The 16,374-nt window shown below is 39.4% G+C and overlaps 1 protein-coding gene across 1 annotated transcript in view; it reads right to left on the bottom strand.

The window, feature by feature from the left end:
* LOC133371970 (cytochrome P450 7B1) overlaps nt 1-16,374 on the bottom strand; it is a 169,388-nt gene that overhangs the window by 26,013 nt on the left and 127,001 nt on the right. Inside the window, exon 3 of the mRNA XM_061600067.1 lies at nt 382-978. Within this exon, the coding sequence (XP_061456051.1) occupies nt 382-978 (597 nt within the window). The remainder of the gene's footprint in view (nt 1-381; nt 979-16,374) is intronic.

Consider the following 16,374-nt stretch of genomic DNA (forward strand, 5'->3'; position numbering starts at 1 on the left):
AATGCTAATGAGGACCAATAGGCTTCTGAAGTCTAATTTTCTGCTTAATGAGAATAGTTTGAAATGTAATTTCAGGGTGGGGGCGAAATAAAGGGAGGAAATGCAGCTGAGTTATAATCTCTCTCATTATCACCATTAAATATCTTGTTTTACCATCTCAGCCAAAAGAGAGAGCGAGAGAGAGAGGGCAAGAGAGAGAGAGAGAGGGAGGGAGAGAGAGAATCAATTATCATATAGGGTTGTTTCAGAGTAAAACATTTTATCATTAACCAATTAGAAAAAACATTAAAAATGTTCAAGGTCGCTATTTTGTCATTTTATTTCAAAGGTCACTAGTAAATTATATGATTCTAGACAAGCAATCATTAAAAAGTTTGCTACCTGCTTTGTCGTAATCTCCAAGCAACTCATACATATCAAATACATCTTTTCTGTATTGGACCACTTCTGAAGTCCCCAACCATCTTGCCATGTTTTTAGGCAAAAACATACTGATTAGTTCTTTCCGTATCCTCTTGGTTGCACCTAGCAATTCAATGGGTACATTTGTGGCTAAATAGGAAAAGTTGGCATCAAACTTCTTAAACTTGTCTCCAACTGCATCAGTAACACTGTAGCCATCTGCAATGGGATCTCTTCCATATAGTGTTACAAAACTGGCTTCAAATATTAAGGAGAAGCAGAATTTGTGCATTTTCTCCATTTCCCAGTCTGTTGCTTGTGAGAATCTCTTCTCAAATAGACACTGGAGGTTTTTCATCATGTTGTCAGAGAGTACATCCAATGGCTTGCCTAGAAGATACTGATAAGCCCTGTGCACATTTTCATTCATGTCTGGCCAGTTCTGATTTAGGATGGATGTGTGGCCAAATGCTTGGCTCGATATTTGATTAGCAAGTTCTCTAAAATCCAGATACTTGCTGTTTTTGGTCAAAGAAACAAACTGCAGGGGGTTCATTAGAAATGTAATATATCTGCCTGAAAAAGAAAAAGAAAAGGCGAAACTCAGTTTAAGCCAACCATTCTTGTTTGAGTACTTCCCTGTGTGGCACTGGTTGAATGATCACTAACGTGTGACAAATGAGATCTCTGAAAATATTTATGTACAAGATATGCCCAATAGAGAAAATGCATCCAAATAAAATAAAGTATAATAAATGAATATAGATGCTTAAATACAATAAATGAAACAATCGAAATGGATGCCTGAGCAACAAACTAATGTAGCAAACAATAAATTGCATTATTTTATTATTTTATTTATTAAATTTATATCCCGCCCTTCTTCCCAGAAGGAGCCCAAATTGTGCATTTCAACCATTTAGGTCTTCCTTAGTAGTCCCCCCCCAAAAAATCACACAATTTGTCACAGTAAATCAAGCCACCTAGGTAATCCATTTTGATGATGTGGTGTGCTAACCACTCATGACAGTGAAATTTATATGATAATAAGTCATACTGAGTAATTTTGAAGATAGTGTACTTTTAGGGCATCTTACAAAGTTCTATTTCCAAATACCAGCTACAGCCCACAAAACATTATTCCATTACTGCATTGATGCTCCTGGTAACAAATTATAAATGGCTGGTCTGTGTTCTCTTTATATAATTCCTTACATTTTAAAACAATATGACCTGTAGGATGAATTCAAGACCATCTATAATTTATTTACAAAACATTCCAATCCGAAACCTAAGCCCTACTTTCTTCAATAAGATTTATTACCTAGTGAGGTGGTCTAGAGCAGAGAAGGGGAATCTGTGGCCCACCAGATGTTGTTGGACTTCCAACAGCCAGCAGCCAGGCCAATAGTCAAGGATTATAGGAGTTCTAGTCCAACAATATCTAGTGGGCTGCAGGTTTCCCATTCCCATTAGAGTAATTCTATGCATGTTTATTCACGAGTGTGTTCAATCAATTGCATAGGATTACAGCCTACATTATTATAATCCATCAGGCTCAATATACTAGGAATCTTGTGATCACTGTGGCTGGTTGATGCTAGTAACTGATTCCACTCAGATTGAAGAAAGGAAAAATTGCATGCATACTCATTCTCCTTTAATAAAAGCTAGAATCATTCTCTTAGACACAGTGGCTTTCCACCTTTAGGGAATTAAAAAAACAACCACCATAAACAAACATAAGCAGGCTTTTAACCATTTAAGTCTCTGTCACCTTTATTTTTAAAAGGATGAATTTCCAAGAGATCCTCTAGATGCTGTTGCTGACCATATAGATCATCTGTACATGCTCTTGTGACCTCCTGTCTGGACAACTGTATGTATGTGGGGCTGTCCTTGCAAATGACCTGGAGATGTAGATGTACTGCCCTCAAGTTGATTCTGACTTATGGCAACCCTATGAATAGGGTTTTCATGAGGCTGAGAGGCAGTGACTGGCCCAAGGTCACCCAGTGAGCTTCATGGCTATGTGGGGATTCAAACCTTCGTCTCCCAGTAAATAGAATGCAGCTACTAGGCTGGCAAGTGGAGCAGCCTTATGGGGCAATGTGTCACCAGTTCTGAAAGTGCTGTACTGGCTGCAAGTAAGCTACTGTGCTAAATGCAAGGTACTAGTATATAAATCCCTAAATGGCTTGAAACGCAAGTACTTAAAAGAGCACCTTCCTCAGTATCAACCATCTCAGAAGATCGACAGGTGAGGTCTTATTGGTGGTGCCACCGCTGAGGGCTGCTTCGTTGGCACTGAAGCATGATGGGACCCGTCACTGGTGGCTCCCCATTTGTGGAATGCTCCCGCTGTGAAATCTGTCTCCTTTCCTCATGATTAACTTTCACGAGAAATTTACCCAGGCATTTGAGGGCTAAAATACACTGTTCCTGGCAGCCCTGTGATCACGGGTTGAGATAATGTTTTAAACTGTTTTTAGAATGTTTTGAACTATTTTTTGAACAATTTCTTTAAAAAGTTTTATTACTAATGTGTTTACCATCCTGAGCTCCTTTGGGAAGAAGGGTGGGATATAAATTGAATAAATAAATAAGTACTTCATGTTAGGCGAGATGGTGTCCATTGGGGCTGATGGGCCAAAGGGGCAGGGCAGAAGAAGCCAGGAACTCACAGAGTCAGAGACAGAGCTGAGGACAAGGCTGCAATTCCATGTCTGTTGATTTCAGTGGGGCTAGTTGTGATACAGCATAGGCTTAATTTTGATTGGCACTGGCCTATTAATGAAAATCAGTTATCATGTTAACATTTACAATCCCTTATACTTATAAGTCAAGGTGGTTTAGATGTTTCTGAAACTCAAATGTAAGAAGTGAATATAATGTAACATGCACACACATGAACAGTTCTTACATCTGCTGAGCCCAGCAATAAGTAATATTTGAAATGGTCTTCATATAATTTCAATTGTGTATTAAGCTATGGATTCCTTGACAATGCCCACAGTAGTATCTGTCCACAAAAAAACTGGGGGAAAAGTGAGTTATTCTGTTTTGCTTTATTGAGCATGATAAGTACACTCAGGATTAGGCTTGCTACCATTGTCTTTTAAAAATAGTGGCTCTTCAGATGTATCTTCCCTCACATAGTACTACAATATTCCCCCTAAGAACAGTGACAATCTCTTGAGAAGGGAAAAAGAGAGAGCTGTTATGACTTATTTCAAGTGCCTCCACCTATCATGAGCAATACAGCAGTAGATTCCAGAGGAGGGAGTGTATTCTCTAACTCGGGTGTAACAGTTTTTTATTACCTGAGCTGGCAACCATGCCACACAGTAAAAAAACCCCACACACTTAGGTTGGCTAGTAAAATTATAGCCAAGTGGGGAACCGCATGTTGGATGCCAATGCTAATGAGTGTTCTATTGGTTTCAGTTACAAAATGCATTTCAGTACGAAACCGAGTTTCGTTTTTGTAACTATTACAGTTTTAAGGATGCAGAGAAAACCCATATATATACACTAGGATATAGTGCTGCAGCCAACAGTGTCCCTCCACTGATGGAAGGCACTGGATCAAAAAGCCTTCTGTCAGTGCAGTGCTGGATTTACAGACAACCTAAGTAAGCTATAGTTTAGGGCAGCCTTTCCCAACTAGTGGGCCACCAGATGTTGTTGGACCACAACTCCCATCAGCCTCAGCCAGCATTGCCAATGGTCAGGAAAGATGGGAATTGTGGTCGAACAACATCTGGTGGCCCACTAGTCAGCGGCATCACTAGCGGGAGTGCGGGGGGGGTGTGGACCTCCGGTGCGCACCCTCCCAGGGGCATGGACGAGGTGGCTGGGCTTGCGTGCGCGCACACTCGAGGCCAGCCACCCCATCCATGCCCCTGGGAGGGCACGTGCCAGAGGGGCACCCAGCCGGAGAAGGCCTGGGAACGCCGGCACGCCTCCCTTGCCCTGCCGACACTGCTCCCAGTCTCGCGTGCCTGCCTGCCTCTGAGAAGGAGTTGGAGCAGCCTTGCCGGGCAGCAGCACGAGGCGGCTCTGGGTGTCACCCCCCTCATGGTGACACCCGGGTGCAGGCCACACCCTCCGCACCCCGGTAGCGACGCCCCTGCCACTAGTTGGGAAACGCTAGCTTAAGGCCTCGGATTATGAAATGGAAATGGACTGCCTTTAAATCGATTCCGACTTATGGCGACCCTATGAATAGGGTTTTCATGGTAAGTGGTATTCAGAGGGGGTTTATCATTGCCTTCCTCTGATGTTGAGAGGCAGTGACTGGCCCAAGGTCACCCAGTGAGCTTCATGGCTGTGTGGGGATTCGAACCCTGATCTTCCAGGTCATAGTCCAACACTCTAACCACTAAGCAACACTGGCTTATGAGGAGCCTCTAAATACAAAAAAATTCAAGCTTTACATAATTGGTTAAAAAATAAAGGAAACACTTTCATCTGATATGACAAAAATATATTAAATATACTCAATATGTGAATACAAAACTTGACTATTTCTATTTTCATTGTCCTTTCCATTGGAATAATACATGTTGGTAATGCTATGGGGCCTCTTTGACATAGTTTAGGGTCCCATTAGTTCATAATGGTTATCTCTGTTTTAAAATTTTAAAATCAAAGCCAGCTGATCTTCAGCCATAATGATTCCTTTATATTTTATACAGAGAAAACAAGAGTGGGAAAAGGCCATGCTTTCTAGTGCAATACCTGCTTAGAGCACTGTCATGTTTGGACAAAAGGTTTTATTAGAAGAAATTTGCATTTTGAGGATTACATCCCCTCCAACTACTAGGTCATACTGTACAATTTGGCTTCAAGTGACTCTTTTTACCAAGTACACTGTCCAAAATTAATCCAAGGCTTTGCTAAGTCTTGCCCTTTTCCTCTTTATTTCTGCCCCCTGCTTATCCCAGAAACCTGTGTGTTTCGTTTAACAGTTTGGCACACATCTAGGTTAAAAGCCAGACTTTTAATTTCTTGGAAATGGGGCACAGCCATTGCTTCTTTATCCCAGAATCCTACATGTGTATACTGATATCTGTAGTACCCAGGAGGGACATTTTCATCCCACAGTCTCCATCTTGAAACTGAGTCTACAAGCTGACCTCATAGCTAGAATATCAACCTAACTTTTAAACTTTTTGGTTATTATTTTCCCTCTTATCCCCTGCTTTGTATCTGATGATGAGTTCTGGAAAACTTGAAAGACTGCCATACTTTTGTGACATTTAGTTTGGTCCAATAAATGTATTGCCCAGCTGTGGATTTTGGAGGGTTTTTCCTTACAGACCAACATGGCTACCTTTGCTCTTTATGTGCTTAGGAAGCCCATTAATTCTGTTGTGCAAAATTACTCAAAATTGGTAGCAGCAACCTTTCAAATACAAGCTCAGGAAAAAAATACACATCTCTGAACAGTTTGCACTCTGAGAAAGAGTTATCTTCAGAGTTTTGCTCAAAACTCTTTAGAGACTTGAGCATTATTTTTTCCTGGCTGCATCTCAATTTTTTTACAAGGAAATAATCTTGGACTCACTTTTTATTATAGGCATCAAAGTTGTGACCAAGAGACAGAAAATACTACATTCTGCTCTGGTATTTAACAGGCTGATTTTGAATGCTATTAACCTGAAGATGTCAGCTAGCTTCCCAACTCTGAGCATTCAGGGTAAACAATTTAAGATTTCTTTAAAAATTAATTAATATTAATTTAAACCATCTGTCCACCATCTGCTATTTTCAGATGAAAAAATATGAGCTGCTTTCTTGTGATCTTCACTCCAACATTTTGGAAAACAATTCCCAATTCTTATATATCTAAATATCAACATAATTTCAAACAAATCGCTATGCAAGGATGGGCAACTAGTCTACTTTCACCCCTGTTTTGAATACAGTTGCCTGGAATAAGATCCTATATGATGCTGAGATGAGTCCATAAACTTTACTCCCCTAGGAATTATCTGGATTTGTTTCCAAGTAAAACTGTTTAGGACGGAGCTTTCAGTGTTTTTATACATACTCATTCAATGTAAGCACATGCAAAAGTAGGGCTTCATGCAATACAATCCTGACAAAGAAAGTGCCAGGACATCAACACCTCTATTAGCCTGATGATTTTTCAGTTATTACATGCCAAACAGTGAAGCCCCATTTTGCAAAGTATTGACTGAAATCAACATAATGACTGGAATGGAAGAAATAAAAATAAAAATGCAGTATGTGTTGAATTTTAATAAGGAAAAATAATTGCATGCCAAATCAAATTATGTTAATTTAGAAAACCAAAGCACTAATAAACTGCAACCCACCAAAACAACCATTTTCCAATCCTTACTTTAAATGATGGAGGGGGAAAAGAGAATAAACCCCACAAGGGGTAGCATTTGAAAACCTGTGACAATCTGTCTACACAAGTAACCAGAGACCGAATCCTTTATTATAAACCAATTACATGAAACAAGTAAGGCTGCGATCCTACAAACTCTTAGTTAAGACTAAGCCCCAGTGAACACAGTGGAACTGACTTCTGTGTAAATATGCACAGGATTGGGCTGCATGGTGAATTAATTTCAAAGGCGATTGCTTCTATGTAAAGCCTTTGATTGGAATCACATCTGTATGCTCATTACTGTAATTTTTTTTTACACTAACAGCTGCCCCAACCAAAGAATCAAGTTTTATGTTACCCAAGACCTAAATTTGAAAACACAAGACATGGTAGGGGCAAGGCCTGTGGGAATGAATATGTGCATATCCAATCTTATTGCCCTTTCCACATTTGAATAATGATGATGATGATGATGATGATGATGATGATGTAGTGCATGGGTCTCGCATGGCTCTCAGGACTGCAGCCCACACATTCAGGATTGGGCAATCAGCCTGTTTAAAATTGTTCTGTACTTCACCCTGACCATTCTGCTTTGCATTAAAGAATTGAGTAGGCATCACCACCATCTTGGTATTGCTTTTATCCTTAGCAGCAGGCACTGCATAATTTACTGCCTTTTTTGTTGTGTTAAATAAATAATTAAAAATAATTTAAGCAAGTTTAATTAAAATGTATTTGTATGCCTTGTTTCCACAGTTTATGGAGACTTCCATAAAAATAATGTAAAATCAGCACAGCCAATAAAAAAGCTAACCCAAACCCAACTTTTAACTGTGGTATACTTATTTTTGTTGACTGTGAGAGTTTGATCTCTCTGCTTCCCCCATCCCCCAACAAGTAAATATACATAGGTGACGACAGATCTTGCATTTCCTACATTCACTTGAAAACAATCTCCATTCTTTTGAAATGCTTGGCCGGTGAAGCCACAGCCAGAAATACCTCAGAAGCAGTTCTACTTTGTGTCTTCAAACACCAAGAGCCAAGCCTTCACTGCAAAATCACAAGCCAAAGTATCCATCTAACTGGTTGTGGGAGCCGATTCCCATATCTGCCAAGGAGTTCAAGAGATAAGACCACAAGTCTTCCTAAAAGTAGCACGCTTTCTGCATTAGATCCATTTCTACCAGGTCAACACATCCCCATCCTCCAAAAAAGAGTCATTTCTAGATGATAGCACCTAAGGACCTAATCTGTGCTGCTTGATCATCTAGGTAGGCAACAGCACTGTAAAACTTACAAGTCTTTGCATTTTTAATCATAAGGCCACCTCTATATCTACTGAAATGCTGTGAACAATTTCAGAGCTGAATCCACATTAATCTATCATAACAAAAGCAACCAAGAGTCTTGTAACAAATGTATGCTGGCATAAGCTTTTGTGCACTGCAGCCCATTTCCTCAGATGCAATGTTTGTGGTGAAGCTATTGTATATTTTTCATTCAGCCAAATCTTTCATTACAGTCTTTACAAACCTCCACTTGGCCCCCTGTATATTTGGAAGGTGGGGAGGGATGATGATCACATTTATGTAATAGTGGTCTTATTAGGAAGATTTTGCTGAATGGCTGACAATGATGTAGAGTAGTGATTCATCAGAATGACTTTGGGGGAAACGATTCTGCTGCACCACCACACTAAACCAATTAGAGAACTATTTTCTGCGACAGGTCAGGAATTTACTTTGTTTCTTGTGGAAAGATGTGCTTTTTAATTTCTTTATTAAGATGACATCCATGTCCCTTAAGACTTTTTGGGATGACAATCATTTGCTCATCACATGGGAAAGTACAATCAGTAAATCACGCAACGCCAGAAACTCCAAGCATCATTCCGCATTTTCCAAACGAACTACTCCAGGAACTAATAATTAGAACAATATATATTGGCAGTATTTTTTGACAGGACATTTAGCAACTCACCAAGTGGAGAACATAATGACAGAAGATACACAGTGGTGAAAAATGAAATTTTACTGCCTTCAAGTCGATTCTGACTTATGGCGACCCTAAGAATGGGGTTTTCATGGTAAGCGGTATTCATGGTAAGTGGTATTCAGAGGGGGTTTACCATTGCCTTCCTCTGATGCTGAGAGGCAGTGACTGGCCCAAGGTCACCCAGTGAGCTTCGTGGCTGCGTGGAGATTCGAACCCTGGTCTCCCAGGTCATAGTCCACCACCTTAATCACTACACCACACTGGCTCTCACACAGTGGTAGTGCTGTGATATTTTGATAGTTCTGTATACATCAATTTTGCCAATTCAGAAAGACATCATGAAATGCTGCATATATTGGTATCTGAGGTAATGATGCACATTGGTTGTTATAGCAGTGGATTTACTACTCTTTCTCCTTTATGGGCTGCCAATATTCATTATTAACAATAAAAAATTGGAAGGTTAAACAATAAGTGTCATCAAGTCACAAAAAACACTAATGTTCCAAAGAAAGAATATTACATATAACTCAGTCTATTTTGCTCATTATTTTATGACCGCCATAATGCAATAGGTTAAAAGTTGAAATCTGAGTAATAAATAAGTTATGTTCCTCTTAATTTGGATGCACACTGAAATTAACCTAACAGGCATATGAAATAATTAGCTGTCATATGTTTGAAAGTGTATCACACTTTAAAAAAATTATTCAAAAGTAGTGAGAACACTGCCATACCTATAGAGTGTGTACATAATTTATTACTCTCATTTGCTTATATTCAAAAGGAAATAATACCTTTGCGGTGGGGAAACTGAGTCTCTAAAATGAATTTCTTGCCTGCTATTTCATAATTTGCAATTAAAGCTCATTTAAAATAGTTTCTTAAAAACATATTTAGAAGGACCACATTTGGTCCCCAGGCCTGACATTCTCTATCCCTTATTTAGGGTTTTAAAAATAATGACCAGCAGTTTGAATTAGGCTTTGAAAGAGACCAGAAGTCAATGAAGGAGGTACAATATTGGGGTCACATGCTCTGAAAAATTGACCCCAGCATGAAATTTAGGTCAGAAATAGGACAGATTCTTTATTCTTTATTCTGTTTTCAAATGATAATCCACCCATCATGTATATCAGGGTAGCCAAAATGTTCTCCTTCAGAAGCTGTTGTACTCCCATCATTTTGACCATTGATCATGGTAGCTGGGGTTGATCTATGCAGGTACTGGAGCAGGGTACAAGACATAAAATAAACAAACCATAAAATAATCAAGAATGAAATAAGAAAACACATCATCAAAGCAGATAAAAGGCAGGTAAGAGCAGCAGCAGAGCAAGTGAAAAATTACTCACTTAAAAAGCCTTAACATGCTTAAAATGCCTAGGCAAACAAATAAGTATGATCCAGGTGCCAAAATGATGACAGCATTAGTGCCAGACACATAGAAGGCTGCTCCATAAATGGGACACCACTACAGAAAAGCCTTTCTTCTGTGTCACTGCGTAGTGGACTTCCCCTAATGATGGAATGTGGAGAAGAGCTCCCTCTTAATGCCTTCATTAAGGCACAGACAGGTTGGATAGGAAGAGGAACTCCTCCAGGTATTTGGGTCCAAGCTGTTTAGGGTTTTAAAGGTAAGCACCAGCACATTGGATTGGACTTGGAAGCCAACAGGCAGCCAATGTAACTCTTTCAGAGTTACAAACTCTATCCAGCTATATTGATTAAAATTCTGACAGCCACATTCTGCACTAATTGAACCATTCAAGCCATATTTAAGGGCAGTCCTGTGCACAATGCATTACAGCAATCCTACTGGGAGGTAAACAGCACATGCATCACCTTAACACAACTATCACTGCCCACAGGAACCATTACAACTGGTTAACTGGCTGAAGCTAGAAAAAGGCATTCCACAGCACTGAGGCCACATGGGGTTGTAGTGAAAATGCTGGATATAGGGGTACCCCCAGACTATGTACCTGTTTCTTCAAGAGAAGTGCAACCTTATCTAGGATAGGCTATACACCTAATTCCTGGGCATGGGAACCACTTACCTGCAATGCCTCCAACTTGTAAAGATTCCCTCTAGGATGTACACCTTAACATGGAGAGGGGGTTTGAGAGTGTTGAAGAAGCTGAGAGCAATGCCGTCAGGAGTCTACACCAAGAGTCTAGACTCCGAGCAGAGTCTCCCAAGGCAGAATGGTAAAAGCTGAGAAACCAGACTAAGATGCATCCAAACTCAGAGGAAGGAAATGCTAATCCACCTCTGAATACCTCTTACCATGAAAACCCTATGAACATAGTATCCAAAATGCAACATGAGATAGTACTGCAAGATGAGTCCCCCAGATCAGAAGGCACTCAGCGAGCTACTGGGGAAGAACAAAGGACAAGTACGAGTAGCGCTGTGACTAATGGTGCAGCTGGGTCAAAGCCAAAAGGAAGCCGAGAGGCTGATGCGCACAGATGCGAAAGGAAAGTCCAGAGTTGTATGACGCACACAATAGGAACATGGAATGTGAGAAGCAGTAATCAAGGAAAGTTAGAAATTGTCAAGCAAGAAATGGAAGGTATCAACATTACAATACTTGGCGTGAGTGAATTAAAATGGACAGGACCGGGACATTTTCAATCAGGGAACTACAAAATATTTTATCTAGGAAATGAGAAATGAAGAAGAAACGGGGCGCTTTAATAGTGAGAAGTGATGTAGCAAAAGCAATTAGGAGCTATTACACAAGGTCTGAGTGAGTGATATCAATGAGATTAAATGGGAAACCTATTAACATAACCATCTTCCAAGTCTATGCTCCAATGGCAAATGCAGAAGAAGAGGAATTGGAGAGATTTTATGCAGAAGTACAGGAAGAAATTGATCACACACCAAAACAAGATGTGCTGATAATCATGGGGGACTGGAATGCAAAAGTAGGGAACAGAGAAGCACTAGGAATTGTGGGGAAATGGGGCTTAGGAGATAGAAATGAAGCAGGAGAAAGACTTACTGAATTCTGTGAAGCCAATAATTTGTTTCTTGCAAACACATTTTTTGAGCAACCGACTGTACATGTGGACATCACCAAATGGTCAATATAGGAATGAAATTGATTATATAATTGGTAGCAGAAAATGGAGAAATTCCATACTTTCTGTGAAAACAAGAACAGGAGCAGACTGTGGTACAGATCATGAACTGGTAATATCGAAATGCAGAGTAAAGCTAAAGGAGAACAACAAAGCAATCATATTGCCAAAATACAATTTAAATAACATCTCAGAAGAATATAAACATCAAATAAGGAGCAGATTTGGGACTTTAAACTTAGTTGACAGAGAACAACTATGAAGTCAGAGACATTATCAGGGAAAAATGCAGAGGCAATACCTCTAGTTAAAAAGAAAGACCTCAATGGATGATTGAAGAAACTCTTAAAATGGTTAAAGAGAGAAGGAAAGCAAAAGCAAGAAGAGATAGAAACACGGTCAGAACCCTAAATGCAACAATACAGCGACTAGTACGTAAGGACAAAGAGAACTACTACAATAGTTATTGTACAGAAACAGAAGAGGACAACAAAAAGGGAAGAACAAGAGCCGTATTCCAAAAGATTACAGAAATGAAAGGGAAATTTAAACGAAGAGTAGGGATGTTGAATAATCAACAGAGGAACACACTGACTGACGGAGATGAAATAAAAGGAAGATGGAAGCAATACATTGAAGAACTCTATGAAAGAAATGCAAGGATGACAGATTCATTCATGGAGAAACTGTATGATGAAGAACCAGAAATTTTAGAATGTTAGGTGAAAGCTGCTCTTAAAATACTTGAAAGAAACAAATCACCAGGAACAGATGGCTTACCAATAGAGTTGCTGCAAGCTACTGAGACTGAAGCTGTCCACATTTTGAAAAACAAATTGTCAAAAAATATAGAAAACTAAACAATGGCTCACAGACTGGAAGTGTTCAATATACATCCCAATTCCAAAGAAAGGGGATTCCAGGGAATGCAGTAATTATCGAACTATTGCCTTAATATCCCATGCAAGTAAAGTAATGCTCAAGATTCTGCAACAAAGGCTCTTACCATATATGGAGCGAGAAATGGCAGATGTCGAAGCTGGATTTATAAAGGGAAGAAGAGGTACCAGAGATCATATTGCAAACATATGTTGGATACTGGAACGGACCAAGGAATTTCAGAAGGAAATCACCCTCTGCTTTATAGATTACAGCAAAGGCTTTGATTGTGTAGATCATGAAGAACTATGGAATGCTTTAAAAGAAATTGGGGTGCCACAGCATCTGATGTATCACTGAACACAAACGTCAGGATCATTCAGACCATGGTATTCAATCTCTATGTATGGATGTGAAAGTTGGACAGTAAAAAAAAGCGGGTAAAAGAAAAATCAACTCATTTGATATGTGGTGTTGGAGGAGAGCTTTGCGCATACCATGGAGCGCGAGAAAGACAAATAATTGGGTGTTAAAACAAATTAAACCAGAACTATCACTAGAAGCTAAAATGATGAAACTGAGGTTATCATAATTTGGACACATAATGAGAAGACATGATTCACTAGAAAAGACCATAATGCTGGGAAAAACAGAAGGGAGTAGAAAAAGAGGAAGACCAAAGAAGAGATGGATTGATTCCATAAAGAAAGCCACAGACCTGAACTTACAAGATCTGAACAGGGTGGTTTATAACAGATGTTCTTGGAGGTCACTGATTCATAGGGTCGCCATAAGTCGTAATTGACTTGAAGGCATATAACAACAAGAAATGCAGTCCCTTACCAAATCAAAGCCCCAGATTACTGCATCTCCCATCTTCTGACATATAATGTACACAGTTTTCTGTGTACATTGTATGATAAATGCTGGAGCTGCAACCCTGGTCAAACCTAGGATGTCTATACCCTATTGAAGTTGGTGAATATAAATAGCTTTTTGGACTTCAGCTTCACTGTTTAGGATTTAAAAAGCTAACAGTCCCATTTTGCAACTCATACGCACAATCTCTTAGACGGTGTAACCTATTTAACTTTGGTGCATTTATGTGTTCAGGTGCAGAATAGGGGAAAAGGTAAAGATTACAGAGACAGGAGCAGCTCCTGTTATTCTGCATTTATGAAGATGTGTGTTCAGAGCCATGGGTCATTGGAGACGTCATTTCACTGTTCTCATTTTAATGAATCCATGAATTAATACATCAATCAGTTTTCTGCACAACTGTCAGCTCCACTATATAAAATTAGATAGAAATACATTTTGCTCTTTTTTAAAAAAAATCCTGGCCATTGTCTAAATGTGAACTAGCATTTTCCTCTGTAGATGATATAATTGATTATCCCTTTAGCAGAGAGAAGAATTTAAATAAAACATGTATAATTTATGTTTGGCCAAAAGTATACAAAATATATTGTATATCTATACATTTTATGCATATGTGGTGCATATGTGCAAATATACAACTATACAGTTAAGATATGCACATTCTATAGAGTTCTGCACTTAAACTCATTGAAGAGTAGCTCTTCACCAACCCTATGCAAGATGACAAAATGCTTCAGAAACCATTTAATATGGCATGGAGTTCATATATAATATTCCATCCCACTAGGTATATGCAAGCCCTCAGGTACACCTGTCCTGACACTGGGGATCCAGCCTAGAAATGCATTGCATATGAAGAAATGGCTTCATTCATTCATTCATTCATTCATTCATTCATTCATTCATTCATTCAGGTATTCTGTACCAAATGGTCACAGAACAGTGTACAATGTATTAAAACATATCAATTCACCTTTCTAAAACCAATTAAAACATCAGTACGAAATAGACTCAATGTAATACTAAAAAAATAGCAAGTAGTATAAAATAGCAATGGATACTATACATACTGACCTCAGCAAATTATACCTCCTCACCACTACAGGCCTATTGGAAGAGGGGTATCTTTACTTGCCTCCTGAAAGAGGTGAGGCATGCCTCAGTGATGAGATTGGCAGTGGGAAGATTGTTCGAAAGTTTCGGACTCTTTCAAAGTTAGTTTTGGCTAACATAAGGGGGTGGGGGAAAATTCCCCCATTTGTTCCCTCCAGCTACAGTCCCTGCACAACCTCCCATGTCTGCAATCCTCAGGAGTTGCTTTTGAGGGGTATGTTTGTGCAAGGGGCTGCAACAGGAAGGGATGGGAAAGTCTTGTAGCATGACTAGAGCTCAGCTCACATTTTTCTGAATCTAAGCCACTGCCTATATAGTGATGTGTATTAAATATTGGTTTTCATGCAAATATATGTCATTTTTAAAAACAAGTATGTACTACCACCACAGAGACAGTATATATTCCTAATATCAGCAATGAAAGCCCTTCTTCATGTTGTATTTCAAAAAGAGATTGTACAGTTGGAAAAGGGCATCTGAAATTATCAAGGGCTGAAGCAACTTGAAAGGTCACAACATTTTGAGGTTAGTTTTTTTTTTAGTTTAGAAAAAAGATGACAGTGTGTGTAGGAGTCATGATAGAGCTATATAAAATTATGCAAAGTGTGGAGAAAGTGGATAGAGAGAGGTTTTTCTCCATCTCTCATAACAGTAGAATCCAAGGCTATTCAATGAAGCTGAATGGTGGGATATTCAGGAAAGAAGTAGATATTAAGCTATGGAATTCACATAGCACATATTAAGCTATGGAATTCACTGCTGTAAGATGGAATGATGGCCACCAATTGAGTGGCTTTAAAAGGGAATTAAACACATTCAGGGAGGATAAAGCTAGCAATGGCTACCAGTCATGATGGTTGCATACCACCTCCAGTATTAGAGGAAGAATGTCTCTGAATGCCAGTGACCATATTTGACTGGACACTGTGAGAACAGAATGTTGGACTAGATTATACAGCCACAAGAGTGGCTGTATGCCATAGCATGGATTTTTCACATTCTGCAATATTAGATTGAAAATATCCCCCATAAGCACACTTCAAAGCAAAACCTTACAGAACGTATAGTCCTGAACTCAGAAATGCCTGCTTAACAACCCTCTAAAGTTTTCATAGCAATACACAAAATACTCAGAGAGAATCGAGAGTTCAAAATGTCAAACAAGAGGGAAAAAATCCAGACCCCTGTTGGACTTTTATCTGTCAGTGGTCTCATAATTTGTTGAAATTTGGGGCCCAGTCCTGGCTTTTTTATATTACTTTTTACATTTATAGATCAGTCACCACAAATAATGATAGACTGGGGCCTGGCCATTATCATCCCAATATATAAAATGGGTCAAAAGGATGACCCCTCCAATTACCGCCCAATTAGTCTGCTTAGTATAGTAAGCAAGCTCTATGCTAGGCACCTGTTGTGGAAACTTTGCGGCTGGCTTGATCGGGCAAACGTATTAGTTTAGGAGCAAGCCAGCTTTAGGTCCAGTCATTCCACCACCGATCAATTTCTGATCTTATATCATCTGATTAGGAAATATAGCTGTAGGCCCAATGGAGCTCTTTTTTCAGCTGTCGTCGACTTTAAATCTGCACGATAGTATCTCCCAGAACAGGCTGTGGGCAAAACTGGAGGCCTCC

Source organism: Rhineura floridana, chromosome 1 (assembly GCF_030035675.1).
Source record: "Rhineura floridana isolate rRhiFlo1 chromosome 1, rRhiFlo1.hap2, whole genome shotgun sequence".
NCBI classification, from domain to species: domain Eukaryota; kingdom Metazoa; phylum Chordata; class Lepidosauria; order Squamata; family Rhineuridae; genus Rhineura; species Rhineura floridana.